Below are 26,627 nucleotides of genomic sequence, written 5' to 3' on the forward strand. Positions count from 1 at the left end.
GAGCACCTGGGAACAAAAAGCAGTTTATGAGTTCTGCTTCAGCAGACCTAAACGTACCTGCCCAGCAGCTCTGAATGAACAACATAGCTCACAGCTCACCATTTGAGCTCCTATAAAGAAGAGACCGTCTCCTCAAGCAGCTCCCTGACCCCTATATATCCAAAGAGACACCTCATAAAGGAGAGATCAGATTGACAGTAGGTGGGTATCCTTCTGGGACAAAGATAGCAGAAGAAGAAAACTGGTAACAATCCTTGCTGTTCAGCAGCTGCTGCAGGTGAACCCCAGGCAAGCAGGGCCTGGAGTGAACCTCAGCAGACCTACAGCAGAGGGGCCAGACTATCAGAAGGAAAACCAAGAAACAGAAATAACCTCATCATCAACAAACAGAACGTCAATCTGAAAGATTTGAGACCCAATCTGAAAGCCAGCAACTACAAAGTCGACAGGCGGATAAATCCTTAAAGATGGGAAGAAACCAGCGCAAAAAGGATGAAAACACCTGAAACCAGAACACTTCTCCTCCTACAAGGGATCACAACTCCTCACCAGCAAGGGAACAAGGTTGGATGGAGAACGAGTGTGATGAAATGACAGAATCAGACTTCAGAAGGTGGGTAGTAAGAAACTTGTGTGAACTTAAAGAACATGTTCTAATCAAATGCAAAGAAACTAAGAACCTTGAAAAAAGATTTAACGAAATGCTAACGGGAATGGACAAAATAGAAAGGAATATAAGTGAATTGATGGAGCTGAAAAACGCAACACGAGAACATCGCGAAGCATGCACAAGTATCAACAGCCGAATTGACCAAGCAGAAGAAAGGATATCAGAGGTCAAAGATCAACTCAATGAAATAAAACGGGAAGGCAAGACTGGAGAAAAAAGGGTAAAAAGGAATAAACAAAATCTCCAAGAAATGTGGGACTATTTGAAAAGACCTAATCTACGTTTGATAGGCGTACCTGAATGCAACGAAGAGAATGAATCCAAGCTGGAAAATACTCTTCAGGATATTATCGAGGAAAACTTTCCCAACCTAGCGAGGCAGGCAAACATTCAAGTCCAGGAAATACAGAGAATACCACAAAGATATTCGTCAAGAAGAGCAACCCCAAGGCACATAATCGCCAGATTCACCAGGGTTGAAATGAAGGAGAAAATACTAAGGGCAGCCAGAGAGAAAGGTCGGGTTACCCACAAAGGGGAGCCCATCAGACTCACAGCAGATATCTCAGCAGAAACCCTACAAGCCAGAAGAGAGTGGGGGCCAATATTCAACATCCTTAAAGAAAAGAACTTTCAACCCAGAATCTCATATCCAGCCAAACTAAGCTTCATAAGTGAAGGAAAAATAAAATACTTTGGGAACATGCAAGCACTCAGAGATTTCGTCACCACTAGGCCAGCTTTACAAGAGCTCCTGAAAGAGGCTCTACACATATAAAGGAACAACCAGTACCAGCCACTCCAAAAACATGCCAAATGGTAAAGAGAATCAACCCAATGAAGAATCTGCATCAACTAATGGGCAAAACAGCCAGCTAGCACCAAAATGGCAGTATCAAATTCACACATAACAATATTAACCCTAAATGTAAATGGACTAATTGCCCCAATCAAAAGACACAGACTGGCAAATCAGATAAAAAGTCAAAACCCATCGGTGTGCTGTATGCAGGAAACCCATCTCACATGCAAGGATACACAAAGGCTCAAAATAAAGGGATGGAAGAAGATTTACCAAGTAAATGGAGAGCAAAAAAAAGCAGGAGTTGCAATTCTCATCTCTGATAAATTAGACTTTAAAGCAACAAAGATCAAAAGAGACAAAGAGGGACATTACATAATGGTAAAAGGATCAATGCAACAAGAAGAGCTAACGATCCTAAATATATACGCACCCAATACAGTAGCACCCAGATACATAAGGCAAGTTCTTAATGACTTACAGAGAGACTTAGACTCCCACACAATAATAGTGGGAGACTTTAACACCCCATTGTCAATATTAGACAGATCAACCAGACAGAAAATTAACAAGGATATCCAGGACTTGAACTCAGACCTGGACCAAGCAAACCTAATAGAGATTTACAGAACTCTCCACCCCAAATCCACAGAATATACATTCTTCTCAGCACCACATCACACCTACTCTAAAATTGACCACATAATTGGGAGTAAATCACTCCTCAGCAAATGCAAAAGAACGGAAATCATAACAGTCTCTCAGACCACAGTGCAATCAAGTTAGAACTCAGAATTCAAAAACTAACTCAGAACCACACAGCTTCATGGAAACTGAACAAGTGGCTCTTGAATGTTGACTCGATAAACAATGAAATGAAGACAGAAATAAACATGTTCTTTGGAACCAACGAGAATGAAGACACAACATACCAGAATCTCTGGGACACATTTAAAGCAGTCTCTAGAGGAAAATATATAGCAATAAGTGCCCACATGAGAAGCAAGGAGAGATCAAAAATTGACACCCTATCGTCAAAGAGCTAGAGGAGCAAGATCAAAAAACCTCAAAGTCTAGCAGAAGACAAGAAATAGCTAAGATCAGAGCAGAACTGAAGGAGATAGAGACACAAAAAACCCTTCAAAAAAATCAATAAATCCAGGAGCTGGTTTTTTGAAAAGATCAACAAAATAGACCACTAGCCAGATTAATAAAAAAGAAATGAAAGAATAACCAAATTGATGCAATAAAAAACGATAAAGGGGATATCACCACAGATTCCACAGAAATTCAAACCATCATCAGAGATTATTACAAACAACTCTATGCACATAAACTAATAAACCTGGAAGAAATGGATAAATTCCTGGACACTTGCCTCCTCCCAAGCCTAAACCAGGATGAAGCCGAAACCCTGAACAGACCCATAACAAGGTCTGAAGTTGAGACAGCAATTAAGAGCTTACCACCCAAAAAAAGCCCAGGTCCAGACGGGTTCACAGCCGAATTCTACCAGACATACAAAGAGGAGCTGGTACCATTCCTTCTGAAACTATTCCAAACAATACAAAAAGGGAATTCTTCCTAAATCATTTTATGAGACAAACATCATCCTGATTCCAAAACCCAGCAGAGACTCAACAAGAAAAGAAAACTTCAGGCCAATATCCATGATAAACATAGATGCAAAAATCTTCAATAACATACTGACAAGCCGATTGCAACAGCACATCAAAAAGCTTATCCACCATGATCAAGTAGGCTTCATCCTGGGGATGCAAGGCTGGTTCAACATACACAAGTCCATAAACACAATTCACCACATAAACAGAACCAAAGACAAAAACTACATGATTATCTCAATTGATGCAGAGAAGGCCTTTGACAAAATTCAACAGCCCTTTATGCTAAAAACACTCAATAAGCTAGGTATCGATGGAACGTATCTCAAAATAATGAAAGCTATTTATGACAAACCAACAGCCAATATCATACTGAATGGGCAAAAACTGGAAGCATTCCCCTTGAAATGTGGCACCAGACAAGGATGCCCTCTCTCACCACTGCTATTCAATATAGTATTAGAAGTTCTAGCCAGAGCAATCAGGCAAGAAAAAGAAATAAAGGGCATTCAAATAGGAAAGGAGGAAGTCAAACTGTCTCTATTTGCAGATGACATGATTGTATATCTAGAAGACCCCATCATCTCAGCCCCAAATGTCCTGAAACTGATAAGCAAGTTCAGCAAAGTCTCAGGATACAAAATCAATGTGCAAAAATCACATGCATTCCTATACACCAATAACAGACTTAAAGAGAGCCAAATCAAGAACAAACTTCCATTCACAATTGCCACAAAGAGAATAAAATACCTAGGAATACAACTAACAAGGAACGTAAAAGACCTCTTCAAGGAGAACTACAAGCCACTGCTCAATAAAATAAGAGAGGACACAAACAGATGGAGAAACATTCCATGTTCATGGTTAGGAAGATTCAATATTGTGAAAATGGCCATACTGCCCAAAGTAATTTACAGATTCAATGCTATCCCCATCAAGCTACCAGTGACCTTCTTCACAGAACTGGAAAAAACCACCTTAAACTTCATATGGAACCAAAAGAGAACCCGCATAGCCAAGTCAATTCTAAGCAAAAAGAACAAAGCGGGAGGCATCACACTACCGGACTTCAAACTATACTACAAGGCTACAGTAAGCAAAACAGAGATATAGACCAATGGAACAGAACAGAGGTCTCGGAGGCAACACAACATATCTACAACCAACTGATCTTTGACAAACCAGACAAAAACAAGCAATGGGGAAAGGATTCCCTGTTTAATAAATGGTGTTGGGAAAACTGGCTAGCCATGTGCAGAAAGCAGAAACTGGACCCCTTCCTGACACCTGACACTAAAATTAACTCCAGATGGATTAAAGACTTAAACATAAGACCTAACACCATAAAAACCCTAGAAGAAAATCTAGGCAAAACCATTCAGGACATAGGTGTAGGCAAGGACTTCATGACCAAAACACTAAAAGCATTGACAACAAAAGCCAAAATAGACAAATGGGACCTAATCAAACTCCACAGCTTCTGCACAGCAAAAGAAACAATCATTAGAGTGAATCGGCAACCAACAGAATGGGAAAAAATTTTTGCAGTTTACCCACCTGACAAAGGGCTGATATCCAAAATTTACGAAGAACTAAAACAGATTTACAAGAAAAAACAAACAAGCCCATTCAAAAGTGGGCAGAGGATATGAACAGACACTTTACAAAAGAAGACATACATGAGGCCAACAAACATAGGAAAAAATGCTTATCATCACTGGTCATCAGAGAAATGTAAATCGAAACTACATTGAGATACCATCTCACGCCAGTTAGAATGGCGATCATTAAAAAATCTGGAGACAACAGATGATGGAGAGGATGTGGAGAAATAGGAACACTTTTACACTGTTGGTGGGAGTGTAAATTAGTTCAACCATTGTGGAAGACAGTGTGGTGATTCCTCAAGGACCTAGAAATAGAAATTCCATTTGACCCAGCAATCCCATTACTGGGTATATATCCAAAGGATTACAAATCGTTCTACTATAAGGACACGTGCACACGAATGTTCATTGCAGCACTGTTTACAATAGCAAAGATCTGGAACCAACCCAAATGCCCATCGACGATAGACTGGATATGGAAAATGTGGCACATATACACCATGGAATATTATGCAGCCATCAAAAACGATGAGTTTGGGTCCTTTGTAGGGACATGGATGAACCTGGAAACCATCATTCTCAGCAAACTGACAGAAGAGCAGATCAAACACCGCATGTTCTCACTCATAGGCAGGTGTTGAACAATGAGAACACATGGACACAGGGAGGGGAGCACTACACATTGGGGTCAGTTGGGGGGAAATAGGGGAGGGACGGTGGCGGGTGGGGAGCTGGGGAGAGATAGCAAGGGGAGAAATGCCAGATGTAGGTGATGGGGAGGAAGGCCGCAAATCACACTGCCATGTGTGTACTTATGCAACAATTTTGCATGTTATTCACATGTACCCCAAAACCTAAAATGCAATAAAATAAATAAATGGGGGAAAAAAAAAGAATTTTAAAGATTTCATTTCTTTGTCTTTTGGTTTACATTGCCTCTAAAGAGAAATCGGCCGTCATTCTTATCATCAACCCTTATATAATCTTTTTTTCCCTTCTATATGCTTTTAAGATGTATTCTCTGTCCCTATCACTGGTTTTCAGCACTTTAATTATGATGTGCCTCACTTCGGATTTTTTTTTGTTTTTTATTCTGATGGGTGTGTGTGTGTGTGTGTGTGCACGCACGCACATGCGCTTGTGCTTTTTCTCTATCTGTGGGTTTATACTTTTCACCAAATTTGGAAAATTTTTAGACATTATTTATTCAAAGATTTTTCTGCCTCCTCTTCCCATTCTGGAATTCCATTTATACATAAGATAGAGTGCTGGATGTTGTCCCAGAGGACACTGACATTGTTAATTTTTTCTTATCCTTTTTGTTTCTGTGCTTCACTTTGGAAAGTTTCTGTTACAGTATCTTCAGGTTCACTAATATTCTCTTTGTTAAAGTCTATTTTGTTGTTAAGCTCATTGAGAGGATTTTTCATTTCAGATCATGTATGTTTTAGCTCTTAAAGTCCCATTTGCTTCTTTTTTATATTTCTCATTTCTCTCTTCCATATTTTCATGTTTTTCTTTAAATCTTTGAGCATATTTATAGTAGTTATTTTAAGGTTCCTATCTGTAATTTCCATCATCTAAAATTTCTGGAAATGTTTCTGTTAAATGATTTAGGGCTTACATTTTCTTACGTATTGACAGAATCTTGGATGTTGTATTATGTTGGGTACCTGGATGTTGTTGTCTTCCTTTAAAGAATATTTGTTTTTGCACATAGTTATTTGTGAGTCAGTTTAGTTGTGTCCAGGTACTTTTATAACTTTATTGAGACAGGTCTAGAGTAACCTTTATTTGAGAGTTAGTTTAATCCTACACTAAGGCATGCCTGTTGTAGGCTCACTAAAGAATGCGCCTTGTGCTGACTGAGATTTTCCTGGGTGGTTGGAACTCATTTTATAGGCCTCTGGCAGTTATTTGCCTTGACTTACGGAGTCTCATCCCATGCATGCACAGGTTAGTATTTAATCAGTTAGTATTTAATCAGGTTAGTATTTAATCAAAGGAACCCCTATTATATTGCTGTAGTTATTTCTCATCTCTGGTACCATGCCCTACAAATTGCAGCTACCTCATCCCCCCCGACTTTTTTTTTTTTTTTTTTTTTTTTAATACGAAGTCTTTCTCTGTCTCCAGTGGCATGATTTCAGCTCACTGCAACCTCCATCTTCTGGGTTTAAGTGTTTCTTCTGCCTCAACCTTGTAAGTAGCTGGGGCTATAGTCGTCGACCACCATGCCCAGCTAATTTCTGTAGTTTTAATAGAGACAGTTTCACCATGTTGGCCAGGATGGTCTCGATCTCTTGACCTTGTGATCTGCCTGCCTCAGCCTCCCGAAGTGCTGGATTATAGATGTGAGCCACCATGCCCACCCTCCTCCCCATTTTTTTTAACTCTGTTCTTTAACCTCAGTGAGATCCCGGTTCTCTTATTGGATTCCTTTCTATCTTTTGTGGTTTGGAACGGGCATTGAGCAGGAAGCCAGGGCAATCACATGGCTCTCCTCATTTGTTTACTTCCGTGTAGCGTCACAGTACTGCACCTCCCATTGTTTAATGTCTGAAACGAGTGATTTCATATATTTTGTCCAGTTTTTTAGTTGTTTGCAGTGGGAGGACAAGTTGTTTGTTTATCAGTAAAACAATTCAATCATTGGTGGAAAAGTTTTGAGAAAGTTAACTCTAAAGGAACATTGCAAGGCAGACTTTGGCTTTTTATATTATTTTTAATTATTGAGGTTTTATTTCTGTCTATAGTTCTTTTAATCTTTTATATGGATTTTGTCATATGGGAGTAAACTCTTGACAGCCAAGCAAATAGTGAATTTCTTTTCTCTTTAAAGATTGCTTCTTGTGGAGAAGTTATTCAAGTGAAGATCCTGGGAATTTTGGCTCTTATTGACGAAGGTGAAACAGATTGGAAATTAATTGCTATCAATGTGAATGATCCTGAAGCCTCCAAGTTTCATGGTAAGACTGTTAGTTTCCAGAAAGTGAAAGTAAATTAGTATGTCATTGGAGTTCTTAGAACTTAAAAGAAATTCACATAAGGGAGTTAAATGTAGTTTTTTAAAAAATCTTTGCCTATGGAATATAAGGACAATTCAATATGGTTTTGTCTGAGAAGTGTAATACTGCTAGGAGTAGTAAGGCAAAGGAAAAGATGTAGACAGACAAATTATATTTTAAATGAAGAAAGTGTATTCTACTGGTTTTCCTCCATTCTCTGTTCCTTTCCTCTCCTGTCACCTCTCTTTCACTCTCCTTCTCTCCCTTTCACACCTTCTTCCCTCCTTTCTTCTTTCCTTACTTCCATGATTTTGATGGCCCAACTGCTGATGGGAATTGTTTTGAAAGCATCCTTTGACTAGGGATAAGAGCATGCAATACTGACATTTTTACCTTGAAATCTCTTTGGCTCATATGACTAACAAGAAGAAACTAAGGAAAGAGCGTTCATTGATGACCAAATGCACTTAGTTTTTGTCTCTTGTACAAATGAAGGGAAAAGTAACTGCTCTCTAACGAAATTTTGATGTCCTAGAAATTTTACGTTCTGAAAATAGCTTAGCATGATTTAATTTTGTTTAGACAGACTCCAGTTTCAGTTCTGGCTGCACTGGTTCCTGGCTGAGTGACTTTGGGCAGATCATTCCTGAATTTCAGTTGCTCATCTATAAAGGGAGATGATTATACCTACTTGTAAAGTTGTTGGCAATATAAAAAATGACTTACTTAAAGCATCTGGCTTTTATATACCAGTGTTGAATATATGATAACTATGATTATTCTTTGACCAGTTTTTCCTCCATTTTTTCTTTTCTGTTTTATCCTTGCTCAGGATCCTTTTTCCTTATAAACCTCAATTCTAAACTGGAAAATATTATCATTTCTAAGGTGACTGAGCCTGATAAACACTAAATATATTAATCTCTCTTAGTTTATATACTTTTTCTTGCACTTGAAACAGCAAGAGAGATCTTTTTTTTTTTGTCATTTTTGCATATAATTGAGAAAGGGAGAGGCCTAATAGGGTGAAGTGCATGTAACCTAAGTCAAAACTGAAATGTGAAAACTACAATTAAAATATGAGCCTCAAGTCTATAAACCATACGTATTTCTTATCTCATTATTTTACCCTGATTTTGTCTATTTTTATACTTTTCATATACACATATATGAGAAGAGTAAATACATTTTATTCAATTAAAAATATTTTCTTAAAAAAATATATTTTCTTAGCACTATAACTGCTCTTCAAATCAGAATTGGTAATGTAATAGTGCCACAGGCAGCCAAAACAAATCATTCACCTAATTCATTTGTGATCTGCCACACCAAAGTCATGCAGCTGTGCTAAGGGATGCCCCTTTAAACTGAAAAAGCTGAGAACCTGAATGAAAATGAAAATATTATTTAGAGAGAAATAGTTCAGTAACTGTTGGAGATGTGATTTAACATTTTTAACTGTCTAGCATAGAACAAGCACTGGTGCCTGTTCCAGTAGATATTATTGTTTTTAATTTAGAAGATGCTCAGAGTGTAAGTGACTTGCCCACGTCGGCAAACATGTAAATAGTACACAGTTTGAACTCACTTCTGCCTGGTTCTAAAGTGTGAATTGCTCAGTACTGTATTGAGCAATATATAGCCCATCTATAGTATTATACCAAGCAATTCATACTTGATTCTAGTAATTTACTTATCTGTAACTAGATTTATTGAAAGTAGATTACATAAGCCTAGCACCACTCCCTGAGTTTCCTAAGTGTTAGAATAAAAAGTTTTAACTCTGTTCATTTTATTTCTGTTGTGTACTCAGAATGGAGATGACTTTGCACTTTGGACATCTTTCTAAATTCCTTTATGTTTGTTTATATGAAGAGATATACAGAAACATTAAAGCCAATTGCAGGTTTGGGTTGAGAAGAAATTATTGGATTTGAATAGTTAAAACAAGATGTTATTGTTTTAGAAAAACAGTACATTTATCATTGTATTGAAAGTGAACACATGTATTATTTTCATCATGAAAAATATAACACTTATTCATATGTTTTTGAAATCCTAAAATTAAAAGACTAGTTGATATTATTGACATGTTTTGCTCTGAAATAACATGCTGACATTGTGTTTTGTGTGTATTATTTCTAGAATGAGTAAAGTATATGGGGAAAATGAAAATTGTTTGTTTTAAGGATATTTGTATATTATTCACATTAGTTAGTACTTAAAGTATTCTCCTATATCTAGATTTTATAAAATATGTTTGGTAGTTTTTGGTTTTGTTGTTGTTGCTGTTGTTTTTTGAGACAGAGTATCTCTCTGTCTTCCAGGCTGGAGTGCAGTGGCACGATCTTGGCTCACTGCAGCTGCTGCCTCCTGGATTCAAGTGATTGTTGTGCCTCAGCCTCCTAACTAGGTGGTGGTACAGGCATGTGCCACCATGCCTGGCTAATTTTTTGTATTTTAGAAGAGATGGGGTTTCACCGTGTTGACCAATCTGGTCTAGGACTCTTGGACTCAAGGGATCTGCCCGCCTCAGCCCCCCAAAGTGCTGGGATTGCAGGTGTGAGCCACTATGCCCAGCAAGTTTGGTAGTTTTAAGAATTACACGTTGTTTTCTCATTCCTTTTACTTACACATTATTGTTAATATTTTCTGCATATCTTTATTGACTTTTCTTCCTTCTCTCTTACTTTATATAGAGTCTCAGGAAAAAAATTGACATAGGCACAAATTGAAGGGAAGAAGAGATAGTAGTATAAATCCTTTTTATTTTTGAAAAATTATCTTTAGTCAACAGTATTTAATCCTAAATCAAGCAACTTTTAAAAAGTTTTGGTATTTATTTCTTCCATATTTACCATCTAAGATCACAAACACAGGATTTTAATGGCATTTTTTAAATTATAAAATTAATTTTATACCTGGAAATAAAAACTCAGAAGCACAAATAAAGGTATATAAAATGTAAAGTTCTGCTTTATACCTCCCACCTCATCTGACTTCTCATATCTTATCTCAGATGTTTTTTGTTCTTTTAAATGGTTGCTTCTATTCTGTAAATGATATGCTTATATTTCTTACTGTATGTATTGTCCCTGTTGACTGAAATTATTACTTTGAAAGACAAGGAATATAAATTCTTAAATTCTTACCATATTTCTTCTGTTATCCTAATAACTGTAAGTATTACACTTTGAGCTGGATTTATTGCCTCATTGACTTTGACCAATAACTCTTTAACTGCCTAGTCTAGAACTTAGTATTTGGTTTCTATGTTTTTATCCTTTTCTGTCACTTATAACCTAGCTTCTCTCAGTTATACCATCAATTCTACAATGTCAAAATTGATAATGTTTAAATTATGTTAAGTGTAATTGTTTTTCATATTTTGACTCATGATCAAATTTGAAAATTAAAAACTAAGTAGCATTTATAGTATTATCATATAAATATTCATCTAGTTTATCATACTGTTTATTAAATGATCATCTTTGGACACACTGTTTTCTGAGCCTCCTGCATAGCTATCATCTGCAGATTTCTTTTCAATACTTGGTTAGTTCTACTTCCTTAAATTCTACCATTCCCTCTTTTTAGTTTTCTCTTTTCATTGTTGGCTGGTGTCCATTTTCCAAAAATATCTAATGCAGTAACTTTAAATATAAATTACTGTGTATAAATTGGAATTTTTGTTACAAAGGAATAAGTGATTTTATGACCGTTTAAACATTTGTCATCTATACTTCTTGGCATATTTGTTAGATAAATGAGAAAAACTAAAAACATTTAGGGGAGGGCAGCTATCTGTAATTTTTTTTTTTAATTCTGGAGTTTTCTGGGTACATGTGTAATATAGGACTACATAGAGATTTTTTTTTTAATTTCCTATACTTTTTAATTGTTATTAGGCATTTAAAAAGTAAATCCCTATCGCTTCTCAGCCTTTTGGCTAAGATCAAGTGTAAAAAGTAAATCCTTGGCTGGCATGGTGGCTCAAACCTGTAATCCCAGCACTTTGGGAAGCTGAGACAGGAGGGTCACTTGAGTCCAGGAGCATGAGACCAGCCTGGGCAACATAGTGAGACCTCATTTCTATAAAAATAAAATTAAATAAATAAATATAAAATTAAATCCATCCTATTAGTTTTTACTATCTTTAGACAAAGAGGCTGATGGGGGTGGATCACGTGAGGTTGGAAGTTCAAGACCAGCGTGACCAACATGGAGAAACCCCATCTCTACTAAAAATACAAAATTAGCCAGGTGTGGTAGTACATGCCTGTAATTGCAGCTAACTGGGAGGCTGAGGCAGAAGAATCACTTGAACCTGGGGGGTGGAGGTTGCTGAGATCATGCCATTATACTCCAGCCTAGGCAACAAAAGCAAAACTCCATCTCAAAAAAAAAAAAAAAAAGAAAAGAAAAAAAGCTGTTCTTTGACATGGTTTGTCAAATTTTTTCTTTTTTGAAAATGAAGCTTGTTTCAGTTCATAGTATGTCCTTATGTATGTGTATTTTCTTTTTACTCTATTCATACAGCCACATTTAAGCTGTGATTCTTCAAAGAAGTTTTGGGGTTGTTTTACTTGTGAACAAATAACTTTTATTTTTTGTGAAATAAATAAAAGGAAATAACGTTTGATCCTAATCAACATATGTGCAGACTTTGGTAGGCTATAATATCCTGTTTTGATATAGTTTTTACCTATAATGACTGAACTTAAACTAGCCATTGCATCAGAGAACATTTTTCAATTAGTAAAAAACGTTTTTCTTGCTACATTTCTGTAACTTTAACATTACCATTTAAGTCTTCCAGTTATACCTTCTAAAAATGGAATAGCAACTGTAAAAATCTAAAAAATGTCCAAATAACATTTGAAATGAAATTCCTTGTGCTCACCGATAGAAAATTGGTCGCTTCAGCAGGCCCATTAACAGAGCACTAAGACCATTTTATCCCCTGTAATTAGGTTTTAGGCTCTAATGCTCTTATTGGTATCCTAATGGCCTAAAAGAGTTAATAAGACTCCCAGGACACCTAAATTGTTACTAGAAAATGCCTTGGCCAGTGCAGATAATAGCTTTGGTTATGAAATAACCAAGTTTAGCACTTTTTAAGAAGATTGAAATGCTAAGGCTTGTGTAATTTTTCTCATGGTTAAATTAACCACCTTCTATAATATAGAGCTTCAGATACTCACCAAACAGATGTTTGGGCCTCTTCAGAATTGCCACTGTTGCCTAAGGACCTTACGCTAGGAGAGCTAATGTCATGAGGATCTAATTTAGGCCTAGATGCTATTTCAGCTTGCAGACCAATGAAGATTTATTTTATTTGGTCTTTAAATGAATGAAAACTCTTTTCTGTTGTGCTGCAATAACTATTTACCTGTGTAGTGATTTTATAGTTTTAAAAAATGAAAGATTTAAAACATATGAAATTAGAACAGTTATATTGAGGTAGATATATTGTGGATGAATAAATTATATGAGCAATTATTTAAAATGAGACAGTTCTGACATTTTCATAGGTTGGCTTCACATTTGTCCTAAAACTATTAAGGTGTGTCTTATATAGAAAGAGAATTTCAGCTTATATTTAGGAAAATTTAAAAATCAAAACTACTTACTCTCTTTTAAGGCAAAAATAAACATGTTGAGGCATAATCTATTTGGCTTAAATTTTCATTTGCTAAGTAAACACTTCTAGTGCTTCTGTAATTATTTAAAAATAAGCAAATTAATGTAGTGTTCGATTTTCTTTCTTCATAAAACACAACTTAATGCTGTCATTTAGGGGAAAAAAGAGGAGCATAGTGATCTTAAAGGAAAATATTCTTGTTTTATAGCCAGAAGGATAGAGTTCGGTTTGCTTTCCTGTGTGTGTTAGAAGACAGTAGAATGTACTCTTTGGCTTGGAAAGGGGTTTGCATATCAGCATCATCGACCTAAGAGCTCTCACATTTGTTGAACAATTGCAATATGCCTAGGAATTAACTATGCTAAGCACTTGTTTTGTAATATGTTTAATCTTCCCACAACTTCAATTAAGATATGTTATTCTCTTTTTAAGGATAGAGAAACTGAGGCACTTGGTGGAAGGCATGGTTAGTAACTCGCCTAAATCACATGGCCAGCCATTCCAATCCAGTCTGGCTCCATAGCCCATGTTCTTCATTGCTGTATCACATCATTCTTCTGAAAAATGCTGGGGGTAATCAGCTGTATTTGTGGCCTTAGACATTGTTGCTTTTTGAGAGTGCTGACCGTTGCTCTTAAGTAATTTAGGCATCAGTGGGATAATGATAGAGATTCCAGTGAAAAGATAACTCTTTCGATCTTTATTCCTCTTATTAATAGGTGTAGGTGTGTAAGGATGGTCTGTGGGAGGAGGCAGTTGAAGAACAAAGACAAATTGAGTTAAATGTATTATAATTAAGATGGAATTAAATCACCAAGAACCTGTTGTCTCGTTTTTGAACCTTGACCTCTTACAGTTTTTTTAGGTTTCAGTTATTCCCATGATGTAGTAAAGTATGAGGGAGGCCTAAATTCTAAAATCCTCCTTGTTTATTAGTTATCTGACCTTGGAAAAGTCATAAACCTCTCAAAGCCTTTGTTTATTTCTTAAAATTGTAGAGTTGATCTTCTAATCAATAAAAGATCTCTAGGTTTTTTCTCATCTCTAAATTTTTGTTCTTGGAAATATTTTTAGTCCATTACTCTTAACCTGTTGTCTTCTATTAGTAGAAAGATCTAAATTGTCTCCCAAGTTAGTGCTACAGGAAACCCAGTTTAAATTAAAGGATTACAAGATTTCTTGGGGACATTGGTACATTTTTAAATGCTTTACGGTAATTATCAAGTGAGGAAGGTGGAACTTCAACGGAGGTCAATTTGATCCGAGGCCTGTGCATTTAGCCACTTTGTTATATGCTTCAAATCAAAATTAGATTAGAAATATTTTAATTTCTTCCATGTACAAGGCAGCGGTATGGTTTTCATTTTATTTGTCATGTGAAATTACTTGTAAACAGGTAATGGATGTTTATATTTTGAGAAAAATCTAAGTCTTTTCTGAGAGAGTTTTCTGATATAGTACATATAGTCTCTGTGTAGGATTACCTTGTTTGATAATATTCATTTTGACATGTGTTAATTCCATTATATTTTTATGATGTTAATACACATTTTTAGTACAGGTTTTGCCTTGGTAAGAGTACAGTTTGTGAAAAAGAGGATGGAGAAGGAAAGGGGAAGAATAATTAAAGATACTCTTCATTAGCCCATGAATGTTTTTTGTTTTTTTTTTTTTTTGAGACGGAGTTTCACTCATGTTACCCAGGCTGGAGTGCAATGGCACAATCTCGGCTCACCACAACCTCCGCCTCCTGGGTTCAGGCAATTCTCCTGCCTCAGCCTCCTGAGTAGCTGGGATTACAGGCATGCACCACCATGCCCAGCTAATTATTTGTATTTTTAGTAGAGATGGGGTTTCACCATGTTGACCAGGATGGTCTCGATCTCTTGACCTCATGATCCACCCGCCTCGGCCTCCCAAAGTGTTGGGATTACAGGCTTGAGCCACCGCGCCCGGCCTCCATGAATGTTAAATATAGATATGCAGAATGGAAAATATGAATATCTTTTAGAGATTCTGAGCAAGCATAAATTATTAAGAAAATCAGTTCTCTTAGCAGGGACTTCTATTTGTGATACAGAAAATACAGTTATTAAATGAAACTTGTTTCTTATGAATGTTTATAAGTCATTAAAAACACATGTTCTTGCTTCCCACAGAGTTTCTTTTGAGGGTACGAGTTGTGCACGTTTAGTTCTTTGGGAGCAACATTTATAGCAGTGGGGCGAGGGTGTTGTGCAAATGAATTAAGATCACTTCCTTTGGTAAAATGGAAACTCCTTTTCCATTTTTCTTTTTTCCTCCCCTTTGGACAAAATTTTAGCATAAGGCCATTTGCTGGTGTCTTTTTTCCCTTTTTATCTAATAAGGGCAAAAAGATACGGTATTACTTTTAAGTCAGATTTTTATCTAAAAATAAAAAATTCTCAGCTGATTGCACGCTTTCTTCACTTTGTGTTATGGTTTGATGGAAATAATTTAGGTAAAGCAGCATTTTAATGTTGTTTTTTTCTCCTGATCTTTGTGGAAGTGTAGGTAGTTCTTAATTTGTGGAAGTGGATAGAAATGTTAAAGATGTGAATTTACATAGTCTGATAAAGCTCCCTGGGTGATTCTGATAGGTTCCTTCAAATTGAGAACCATTCCATTAATCAATTCTTTTCTGCTGGTTGGACATTTTAGTTTTGGATATAGAGTAATTGGTAACAATTTTGATATTTGTTCAGTTACAAGAAGGCCTTTAGATGTAATTACCTAATTAAATTTGGTATTTGTCCCACGCATACCTGTCACTCCATTTTTAAAGCTAGTATATTGATTCCCTTTGAAATCTTGAGCAAATTACTTAACCTTTTAGAGCCCCAGTATCCTAATTTGCATTAAAGAGATAAATAATAACTAATTTACAAGTTGTGAAGCTTAAATGGCATACTGTTGTTGGCAGCAGCAGCCCATCTGGAGCCGCCGCTGCCAAGACTCTGGCTGGAGCTGTGTGTTCCACAGAGCTGTGGGAGCCGGGAACAGGCGGTAGACCCACCTCCTTCCGAGTTACCTGAATGGGAGCCCCACCCTGCTGGACACAGCTGCAGCCACGCAGCTACCCAGCCACGTTTGTGGACCTGGGCATCCCTGCACTCTCGGGGGATTGGGAAGCCCTCCCTACCCCTGCATGGAAGCGGAAGTGCCTGCCACTGCTGCCTGGCCTCTCCCCACTCTGATTCTGGAATGAAGTCGAGGCAGAGCCTGGGTGCTGTTGCAACCCAGCCAGGTGTGAATGCACTCAGAGCATCCTGACAAGCCAGCCCCTTGCTGCCTCAGCTTCCTCTGGACTTTGGGTGCTGACGTGCAAGGGAGGGAGGCCAAGGGGGTGCTGAGGGTGGCTTAGTGCAGGCCTGCAGGCACCCCTTGGCACAAACAGCCTGGATTCAGTGGATTATGTACAGATAGTGGGGGCTGAGGGTGGAGACAGGCTCCTGGGTGGAAAAGGGTGGATCCACAGTGAAGCCCCACCTTAAAGCCAGGGATGGCCTGAAGGCTCGGGACTGAGCTGTCTGTTCTGGTGGCATTCCCGGCCTGGACTGAGAACCTATGGTGCCTTTTTTGGGCCCATCCATGGCTGCCCATGGACCATTGAGCACATATTTCCTCCCTCTTGAGCCCATAAAATCCCTGGATTCAACCAGACTCGGGGAGTAGGGAAAAGCTGCCTGCTGATATGAGCTGCCCACTCTGGGTCTCCTCTCCGCTGAGGGCTGCAGGTTCAGTGTGCCTCAGGCTCAGTGGGACGACCTGCCTGTGGATAGGCGCTTCAGATCTCCTGAGAGCTGTACTGTCAGTAAAGCACCTTGCCTTGCTCACTCTCCAGTCATCCAGGTACCTCATTCATCCTATACGTGGGAGAAGAATTCGGGACCACCCCCCGCCCCCCCGCCAGCCAATGGCGAAACTGAAAGAGCCCTAACACAAACAGGGCTGAAACATGCTGCCCCCGGATTCTGCCCGCCACAACAAGGAGAGGAGAAGAGTTGCGCCCCTTCAGGGATCCCAGAACTCATGGCTTCCTGATCTAGGGCTGTGACACTCCCTTGGGGGCCCTGTGCTTCCTGGCATCTCCAAGCTTCTAAGTGCCACCGTGTTTTCCCAAGCCCTCAGTGGAAGCCACTTGCGGTATTTGCGTGGTCCACCTGTAGCCTCGCAGGGAGTCAGTGCCTGAGCTGGCTCCTAGAGCTTCCTGCCCCTTGCCACTCCATGCCTGGCTTGCCTTGACTGGCATGGGATCCAGGCTTAGCATGAGTGGAGCGCAGCCTGCCCAGCTGAGTGGGTGGAAGGAGCCCAGCGGGCCGAGCAAAACTCGGGAAAAGACGTCACTGGCCACAGAGGTTTCCAGCTGGAAAAGTGACAGCTGAAGAATCCTGTGACATTTCTGAGCCATAGGTTTAAAATATTTCAAAAGTTTACTAGATATTACCAAATTGCCTTTTGTAGTGATTGTATGATCAGTGTATGAGAGTAAATACTCCTTAAATAATTCTTTACTTTTTTTGGGGGGAGACAATCTGGTATGGAAAAGATGATATCTTGTTTTAATTCTGTATGTTTCTGCTTACTACGGGGGTGGAGAATCTTTCTCATATTTTTATTGGCGATTTGTAGCTTCCTTTCTGTGAATTCTATAAATTGTTTGCGCTTTTTCTATTGGAGTTGACGTTCTTTTGGTATACCAGAGATTTTTGGATATTAATTCTTTATTATTTAGGTTGCAATTATTCTCTATCTGCGGAGATGCTATATTGACTTTTGGCTTACAGATGTATTCCATTTTATCAATCTTTTCATACATGACTTTAGTGTTTTGATTCTTGTTTAAAGATTTCTTACCTCTTGGTTAGAAAGATGTTTTTATCTTCTTTTCACTTTTATATTTTATTATCTTTACAATCGAGTCTTGAATTTATGTGGAATTTATTTTATTTTTTCTGTGTATACATTTTTTCTAACACTGCTGAACAGAAAAGGTCATTTTCTTCCTACTGTTTTGGAATGTCTTTCTTACACATTTCATTATACAGGACTCTGTTTCTGGATTCTCTATGATAGAATCCCTGCCAGTGCCATGTTATTTTAATTATGAAGACTTGTAATTAGGCATATATTAGATTAATCTTACACCTTTTGTTCTTTTTCAAACTTGTTTTTTCTTAGGCCTTTATTCTTGTGTACAGATTTTAGAATGCCAATTGTCAAGGATTTTTGATATCTTTAAAATATTAATTTTTACATCAGTTGATATAATATACATGTTTCCCATTTATTCAGGAATTCTTGTATATCTTTTTATCTTGTATATCTTTTAGCACAGTATGAAAATAAATAGGTGTGCTTTAACTTACTTTAAAGGGAGAAAACATTGATTTGTATTTGGAACTAATTGCGCCATTTTTAACTATTGCAGTTGTATTTTAATCATATATACATTCTAAACTTTGTCATCTTGGTCTTCAGTGATCTTTCTTACTAAGTCAGTACCACAATTTGTCACCAGATTTTCTCAGTTTGACCTCACATATCTTTAAGTCTATTCCCTCCTTCTTCCTGTTGTCTTAAACTATAGCTTACTTTTCTATTGAAACAGTGTTAACATTTCTCCATACTGTTTACCAGACTTACCTTATTTTAAAGAGAACATATTTTAAAAGTAAACTTTTGACTCCTCGTAGTTTACAGAAAAATCCAGATTCTCTAACTTAGTGAGATACTTTTTTTTTCCCTGACCATTCACACTATTTATCCAACGTTCTTAACACACTGAGCTTTTCTCCTTTCTTATATATGCCAGGTACTTTTGCACCTTAGTGGTCTTTTGAGATCCAGTTTAAATATCAACCCTCAATGAACTGCCTTTGACTCTGCAAGGCACAGGCGGTTGGTTAATTGCCACTTTTTTTCACTTCCACACTATTTTGTTTGATTCTGTGAAATGTCTTTGATTTCACAGATTTGTAATTTGTTTGTTTCCTTATCTACCCACCTATCTAGATTATGGACTTTTTCTGGGCTGGGACTCTCTCTCATATTTATTTATTTATTTATTTTTCCCCATTTATTTATTTTATTGCATTTTAGGTTTTGGGGTACATGTGAAGAACATGCAAAATTGTTGCATAGGAACACACGTGGCAGTGTGATTTGCTGCCTTCCTCCCCATCACCTACATCTGGCATTTCTCCCCTTGCTATCTCTCCGCAGCTTCCCACCCCCCACCGTCCCTCCCCTATTTCCCCCCAACTGACCCCAGTGTGTAGTGCTCCCCTCCCTGTGTCCATGTGTTCTCATTGTTCAACACTCGCCTATGAGTGAGAACATGCGGTGTTTGATCTTCTGCTCTTCTGTCAGTTTGCTGAGAATGATGGTTTCCAGGTTCATCCATCATATTTATTTTTTAGCAAGCTTTATTGAGGTATAAGTTACATGCAGTCAAATTCACCCCAGTTTAAGTATACAATTCAGTGAGTTTTGATAACTATATGTAGTCTTCTAGCAACTAGCACAATCATAATACAAAATATATCCATCGCCCCCAAAATTCCCACATACCCCTGTACAGTCAATCCCTTCTTCATACCCTTGGCCATTAGCAAACACTGATCTACTTTCTGTCACAATAGTTTGCCTTTTCTAGAATTACCTATCAATGGACTCTGGCATCAGTGATTATTCACATGGCCGGGTATATGACTTCTTTCTCTTGCATGATGCTTTGAAAATTCATGCATATTGTTGCATGTATCAGGGTAGTTCTTCCTAATTTATTACTGAATCATCTTCCATTTTTTTAGGTATGCCACAGTTTATTCATTCACATGTTGGTGGAAATTTGGGCTTCCAGTTTTGGGCTAATGTGAATAAAGTTGCTGTGAACAGTGAAGTACAAATCTTCATGTAAACATGTTTTTATTTCCTGTGGGAAATTACTCAGGAATAATATTGTTGGGTAAAATGGTAATTATATGTTTAATGTTGTAAGAAACTGTCAAATTGTTTACCAGGGTTGCTCTAGCATTTTGTATTTCTACCAGCACTGTATCCAGTTGCTCCCAGAACTTCCATTCGTTCTTTATATTTTGTTACAGATTGTCTTAAATAACAAAATGTTTTTTAAAGAAATTAGGAGAAATATATGTCCCTGTGCATATGTGCCTTTTATATTTGCCCACATATTTGCCATTTTCAGAAGCATGTATTTTATTTCTTCCTGAAGATCTGTAGATCTCAGTTTCCATCTGTTGTCGTTCTCTTTCAGTTCAGGGACTTTCACATATTCTTATAGTGGAGTCCTGCTGGTGGCGAATTTTCTTCATTTGTATTTATCTAAAATAATATTTTCTTGCCTTTGTTTTAGAAATATAGTTTTGCTTGATGTGGAATTTAAAATTGTAGGATTTTTTAAGCTTTATATTGATGTTTCATTTTCTTTTTTTTTTTTTTTTTTTTTTTTTTTTTTTTTTTTTTTTTTTTTTTTGAGACGGAGTTTCGCTCTTGTTACCCAGGCTGGAGTGCAATGGCGCGATCTCGGCTCACCGCAACCTCTGCCTCCCGGGTTCAGGCAATTCCCCTGCCTCAGCCTCCTGAGTAGCTGGGATTACCGGCACGCGCCACCATGCCCAGCTGATTTTTTTTGTATTTTTAGTGGAGACGGGGTTTCACCATGTTGACCAGGATGGTCTCGATCTCTTGACCTCGTGATCCACCCGCCTCGGCCTCCCAAAGTGCTGGGATTACAGGCGTGAGCCACCGCGCCTGGCCTTGATGTTCCATTTTCTTTCAGCCACTGCTGGTTCCAATGAGAAGTGAACAGCCATTTGTATTGTCAGTTGACCCTTGAACAACATTGGTTTTAACTGTACAGGTCCACTTATACATAGATTTCTTTTAACCAAATGTGGGTTAAAAATAACAGTATTCTTGTGTTGCAAAACCCAGTATAATGAGAATCTACTTTTCATATAGCTGGTTTCTGCAGGGCTACTTTGAGATTTTGGTATGCGTGGATTTTGAGGGGGCAGGTGGTAGTCCCAGAACTAATCTTTCATGTATACCTTGTTACTAGCATATAATGTATTATTTTTTTCTCAGACTGTTTTAAAGATTTTCTCCCATGGATTTCAGCAATTTTTTTTTTCTATGCTGTGCTAAGGTTTCCTTTTCTTTGTATTTATTCTGCTTAGGGTATACTGAGATTTGTGGATCTGTAAGTTCATGTTTTTTTAACCGTAGTTGGGAAATTGTTGCCATTATTTTTTCACTTTGGGGGGCTCCATTCTCTCACCTGCATTCTGAGACTAAATACACATATTTTAGGCTACTTTTTATTGTCTTGTCTTACAAATCACTAACACTCTTTCTGTCTCTTTAATCTTTTTTTTCTTTACTGTTATTTAGACTGGATAATTTCTGTGAATCTATCTTCTACTTCCCTGGTTTTTTTTCCTGCCATATCCATGTCCTGCTGTTAAGCCTACCCGATTTTTCATTTCAGATCCTCCTTCTTTTGGTTTTTTTTTTTTTTTTTTTTTGAAGTTTTATAGTTTGTGTTCCTCATCTGAGATTTTCATATGTTCGTGCTTTGGGGCCATGTTTCCTGAAAGTCATGCACATATTCATAATAGCTACTTTAAAATTCTTGTTTGCATAGGTCACGTAAGGAATGATTTCTGTTGACTACTTTTTCTCTTGATACAGGTCTCAGAAATATTCCAGTATATACAATAAATCACATAGTCATCCTGCCTTTACTTGATAGGAGCCAGGCTTCCAGTCCGTCCTGCCTGCCTGCACATCAGGACTCCTATGTGCCCCTGGATGCAGTCCTACATCTTGTTTTGTATTTTTGTTCCCTCTTGCGTCTACAGAGTTACTTGTTTTTGAGTCTTTTTGACTTTTATCTTTTTATAAGGTATCTATTTTAGGTAGGTTAGCCAGAGGGAGTATGTTGAAACGTGAATTTAGTGCCCCTCCTGTCGAAGGTCTCTATTTTTTCCAAAGCAAAATGCTTTGGAAACTTAAAGAGTGTTTTTATTTGCTGATAATTTGGTTAATACTCTTGAGCTCAGTGAAAGGCTCATTTCAGAAATAAATATTTGTAGGTATTTCACTCAAATAATTCTATTTATATATTCCCTCTCCATTCCAAATGTTTAAAAAAGGGGTTAACTTAACTTCAACACATCGGAAAAAATAAATTTATGAGAACTAAATTGTAATAATATTAGAGATAAAAGTAAATGTGTCTGTTCTTGAATGAGAAATTAATTACAAATTCATTTAGGGTCTTTAAGTGAAAAACTATATGTTTATAGGAAAAGGTTATTAATAAGTATGCATGTGTATGTGTGTATATGTATGCCCAGATGCTTTTTATATATGTTATTTTTAGCCTTTGTTTGCATTTGTTTATTACTATGCCTAGGTACATTGATTTTTTTCAAGGGGCATTATACAAATTAAAGTCACTGTCAATATTAATGAAAATCTGTTTAGTATTTTTCTAAATAATTCATGTTTGTATATTTATTTTTGAAAGATAAAAGCTTGTAAGGCTATTCATTTACCTGTAAGTATAACTTTGGCTGCATGCATGGACAAAGTTTTAGGGAATTGGAGAGAGAATGATTGATATTTGTTAAGAATTATTGCCTTTTATTAGATGATTTTCACCCATTATTTAATCCTCATAACAACCTTGATTTATTCTTTCCCATTCTGGATTTGAAGAAACAAAGTAGTGCATTCTCCCAAGCTGATGCAATGCTTTCCCAACATGATACAGAACTGGAATTTAAACTTACTGCTGGCTGATTCAAAACATGTTTTTCTTTAGTTCTTCTTAGAAACTTCCTGAGTGTTCTCACTGTCATTACTTTCTGAATATTTTTAGAGTTTTGATTTTCTTTTGGAACTAAAAATTATTTAGTTAGACTTTTTCTTCTTTATTTGCTTTTAGTATTATGTTTCAATAATATTTTTAAAAATCAGGGAACTGGGGGTGGTTCTTTTCAGTAGACAAGAGTTTTTAAATTTGTTTATTGTTGCTCCTTAAATTGATTGTATTATACTTATTGAATGTGTTGTCTTAGTTTTCTCATGTTTAAAATTTTTTAACATTTTATTTGTTTTTGGTATATAATCATTTTTAAAGTTTATTGTTTTAATATGTCTCTAGATTAATAGGTCTCATATGCTCTAGATTTCTCTCTCATATATACTGCTCATGGTCTGTTTATATAAAATGTACCTTATCAATTTGGTTTTTGAAGTCATATCATTACTATTACTTGTATATTTAATTCTGACGTTTGGGGAATATTGAAGTCTTGGCAAATGCAGGTGATTAGAAACTCCCCCTGGTGCAACAGAGTGCATTTTTGAATTTAAAAAAAAAAAAAAAAAAAGAGTAGAAAGAATTTTCTAATTAGATTTTAGAAACAAGTGAATTGGTTTACACAGGAAATTTGGTTATATGAAAAATATACAGTATCCCTGTATCCATGTTCTGCTGTAAGCCTACCTGATTTTTCATTTCAGATCCTCCTTCTTTTGGTTCTTTTTTTTTTTTTTTTTTTTTTTTTTTTTTTTTTTTTTTTTTTTTTTTAAGTTTTGTAGTTGGTGTTCCTCATCTGAGATTTTCATATGTTCATGCATTGTGGCCATGAAGGAAAAAAGTCATAAATGTTGCTCTTAGAAAATATTATGTTAGATTTATCTTGTGTCTCCAGAGATAAAATGGTAGATTTTGATTAAGTTATTTTAGATTTTCTTTTACAGAAACATAAATCAAAGTTAGTTAAGAAAAACTAAATTAAAATGAGAGCTCTGGACTTGGAAAAACCCAATGGAACCTTAAGATTTGTCTGTTATATTGCTTCATTATTACCTGTTATTTCCAATCTATTTATATAGAACTATGATTATTTATAAAACATATTTTTATAGTTTTAAAGTAAAAATTCCATTAAGGTGACTCTATGTAATCTTTGTTAATTAAACTTTCAAATTTGAAAGTAAATCATTGCTGCACACTGCTTGTCAGAAGTTATGACACTCTTTATAAAGGTGTTTTAAAAAAAAACAGAACGTCAATCTGAAAGATTTGAGACCCGATCTGAAAGCCAGCAACTACAAAGTCGACAGGTGGATAAATCCTTAAGGATGGGAAGAAACCGGCGCAAAAAGGATGAAAACACCCGAAACCAGAACACCTCTCCTCCTAAAAGGGATCACAACTCCTCGCCAGCAAGGGAACAAGGTTGGATGGAGAATGAGTGTGATGAAATGACAGAATCAGAATTCAGAAGGTGGGTAGTAAGAAACTTCTGTGAACTTAAAGAACATGTTCTAACCAAATGCAAAGAAACTAAGAACCTTCAAAAAAGATTTGACGAAATGCTGACAAGAATGGACAAAATAGAAAGGAATATAAGTGAATTGATGGAGCTGAAAACTGCAACACGAGAACTTCGTGAAGCATGCACAAGTTTCAACAGCCGACTTGACCAAGCAGAAGAAAGGATATCAGAGGTCGAAGATCAACTCAATGAAATAAAACGGGAAGGCAAGACTGGAGAAAAAAGGGTAAAAAGGAATGAACAAAGTCTCCAAGAAATGTGGGACTATGTGAAAAGACCTAATCTACGTTTGATAGGCGTACCTGAATGCGACGAAGAGAATGAATCCAAGCTGGAAAATACTCTTCAGGATATTATCCAGGAAAACTTCCCCAACCTAGCAAAGCAGGCAAACATTCAAGTCCAGGAAATACAGAGAACACCACAAAGATATTCGTCAAGAAGAGCAACCCCAAGGCACATAATTGTCAGATTCACCAGGGTCGAAATGAAGGAGAAAATACTAAGGGCAGCCAGAGAGAAAGGTCGGGTTACCCACAAAGGGAAGCCCATCAGACTCACAGCAGATCTCTCAGCAGAAACCCTACAAGCCAGAAGAGAATGGGGCCAATATTCAACATCCTTAAAGAAAAGAACTTTCAACCCAGAATCTCCTATCCAGCCAAACTAAGCTTCATAAGTGAAGGAAAAATAAAATCCTTTGGGAACATGCAAGTACTCAGAGATTTCGTCACCACCAGGCCAGCTCTACAAGAGCTCCTGAAAGAGGCTCTACACATATAAAGGAACAACAAGTACCAGCTCAACTAAAGGGCAAAACAGCCAGCTAGCAATTACATCTTATTCCATTTACTTTAACCTAGTCCCCCTTACTCAAGGGTATAGGTAAAAGAAAACACTATTTGGTTAAATCATGTATTAACATCTCTAATAATCTTTTTTGCCAGTGGCTTAAAATTGCAATAAGTTAATATTGTTCCTGTAGGTAAAGATTTTTTTTCTGCATTTAAATTTTCTGTTGTTAATTTTGGTGGGCACATATTTATGTTATGTATATATCTGAGTCCTGGATAAATACTTTTTAAAATTTTGTCTTTTAATACAAACACATAGAGATTTTTAGTTTTAATTTACATAGAGTTAAATATACACATCTGTTAGTCTAAATATAAACCTTAGGTGTAAGAAAATAATGAATTAAGTATGTTTGAGTATGAGTTTGTGAACTATTTTCAGAATAAAAGATCAATATTGGTAAAAGACACATCATTTTAATAAGATGTAAAAAAAAAAAAAAAAATCTGGGGTGATAGGCTTGGCACAATGGCTCACCCTGTAATCCCAACACTTTGGGAGGCCAAGGCAGGAGCAACACTTGATCCCCAGAATTCAAGACCAGCCTGGGCAACAAAGTGAGACCCCCAACCCTACTGAAAAAAAAAAAAAAATTTAGAAAGGTAGCACAGTTCACTCCATTGTGTGCAAAAAAAAAAAAAAATCAATAGAGGGTAAATTAAAAAAAAAAAAAAAGAAAAAAGAAAATGTTTGAGGCTTGCTTTTAGTTTTACTATAATTCAGGTTATTAATGTTATAGATTTATCCTTCTCTGCTCTTTGATACTTTGAATCTCATCTAAGCCTCATCTTTACTGGTTTTTTATTGTTATTTTTTTTCCCATCAGTAATTCCTCTCAGTTTTACTTTCTAAAAAATATCCAAAATCTTAACATTCATCACCACTTCCATACAACTACATTTGTCTAAGCCTTCGCCATAGTTCACTTAAGTAGACTCTCCCAGTAGCCCTTTACTGGACTTCCAGCTTCCTTTTTTTTTTTTTTTTTTTTTTTTTTTTTTTTTTTTTTTTTTTTTT

At 36.7% G+C, this 26,627-nt stretch overlaps 1 protein-coding gene across 3 annotated transcripts in view; it reads left to right on the forward strand.

Moving 5' to 3' along the window:
* The window catches only part of PPA2 (inorganic pyrophosphatase 2), a 106,963-nt gene that overhangs the window by 45,018 nt on the left and 35,318 nt on the right, over positions 1 to 26,627 (forward strand). For all 3 annotated transcript variants that reach the window (XR_004261731.1, XM_032254873.1, XM_032254874.1), the window contains one exon: positions 7,544 to 7,670. Coding sequence is in view for 2 of the 3 variants with exons in the window: in XM_032254873.1 (XP_032110764.1) it covers positions 7,544 to 7,670 (127 nt within the window). In the remaining variant the exon portion in view is untranslated. The remainder of the gene's footprint in view (positions 1 to 7,543; positions 7,671 to 26,627) is intronic.

The sequence above is a fragment of the Sapajus apella genome, unplaced genomic scaffold (genome assembly GCF_009761245.1).
Source record: "Sapajus apella isolate SASKATOON/1434 unplaced genomic scaffold, GSC_monkey_1.0 scaffold87, whole genome shotgun sequence".
NCBI classification, from domain to species: domain Eukaryota; kingdom Metazoa; phylum Chordata; class Mammalia; order Primates; family Cebidae; genus Sapajus; species Sapajus apella.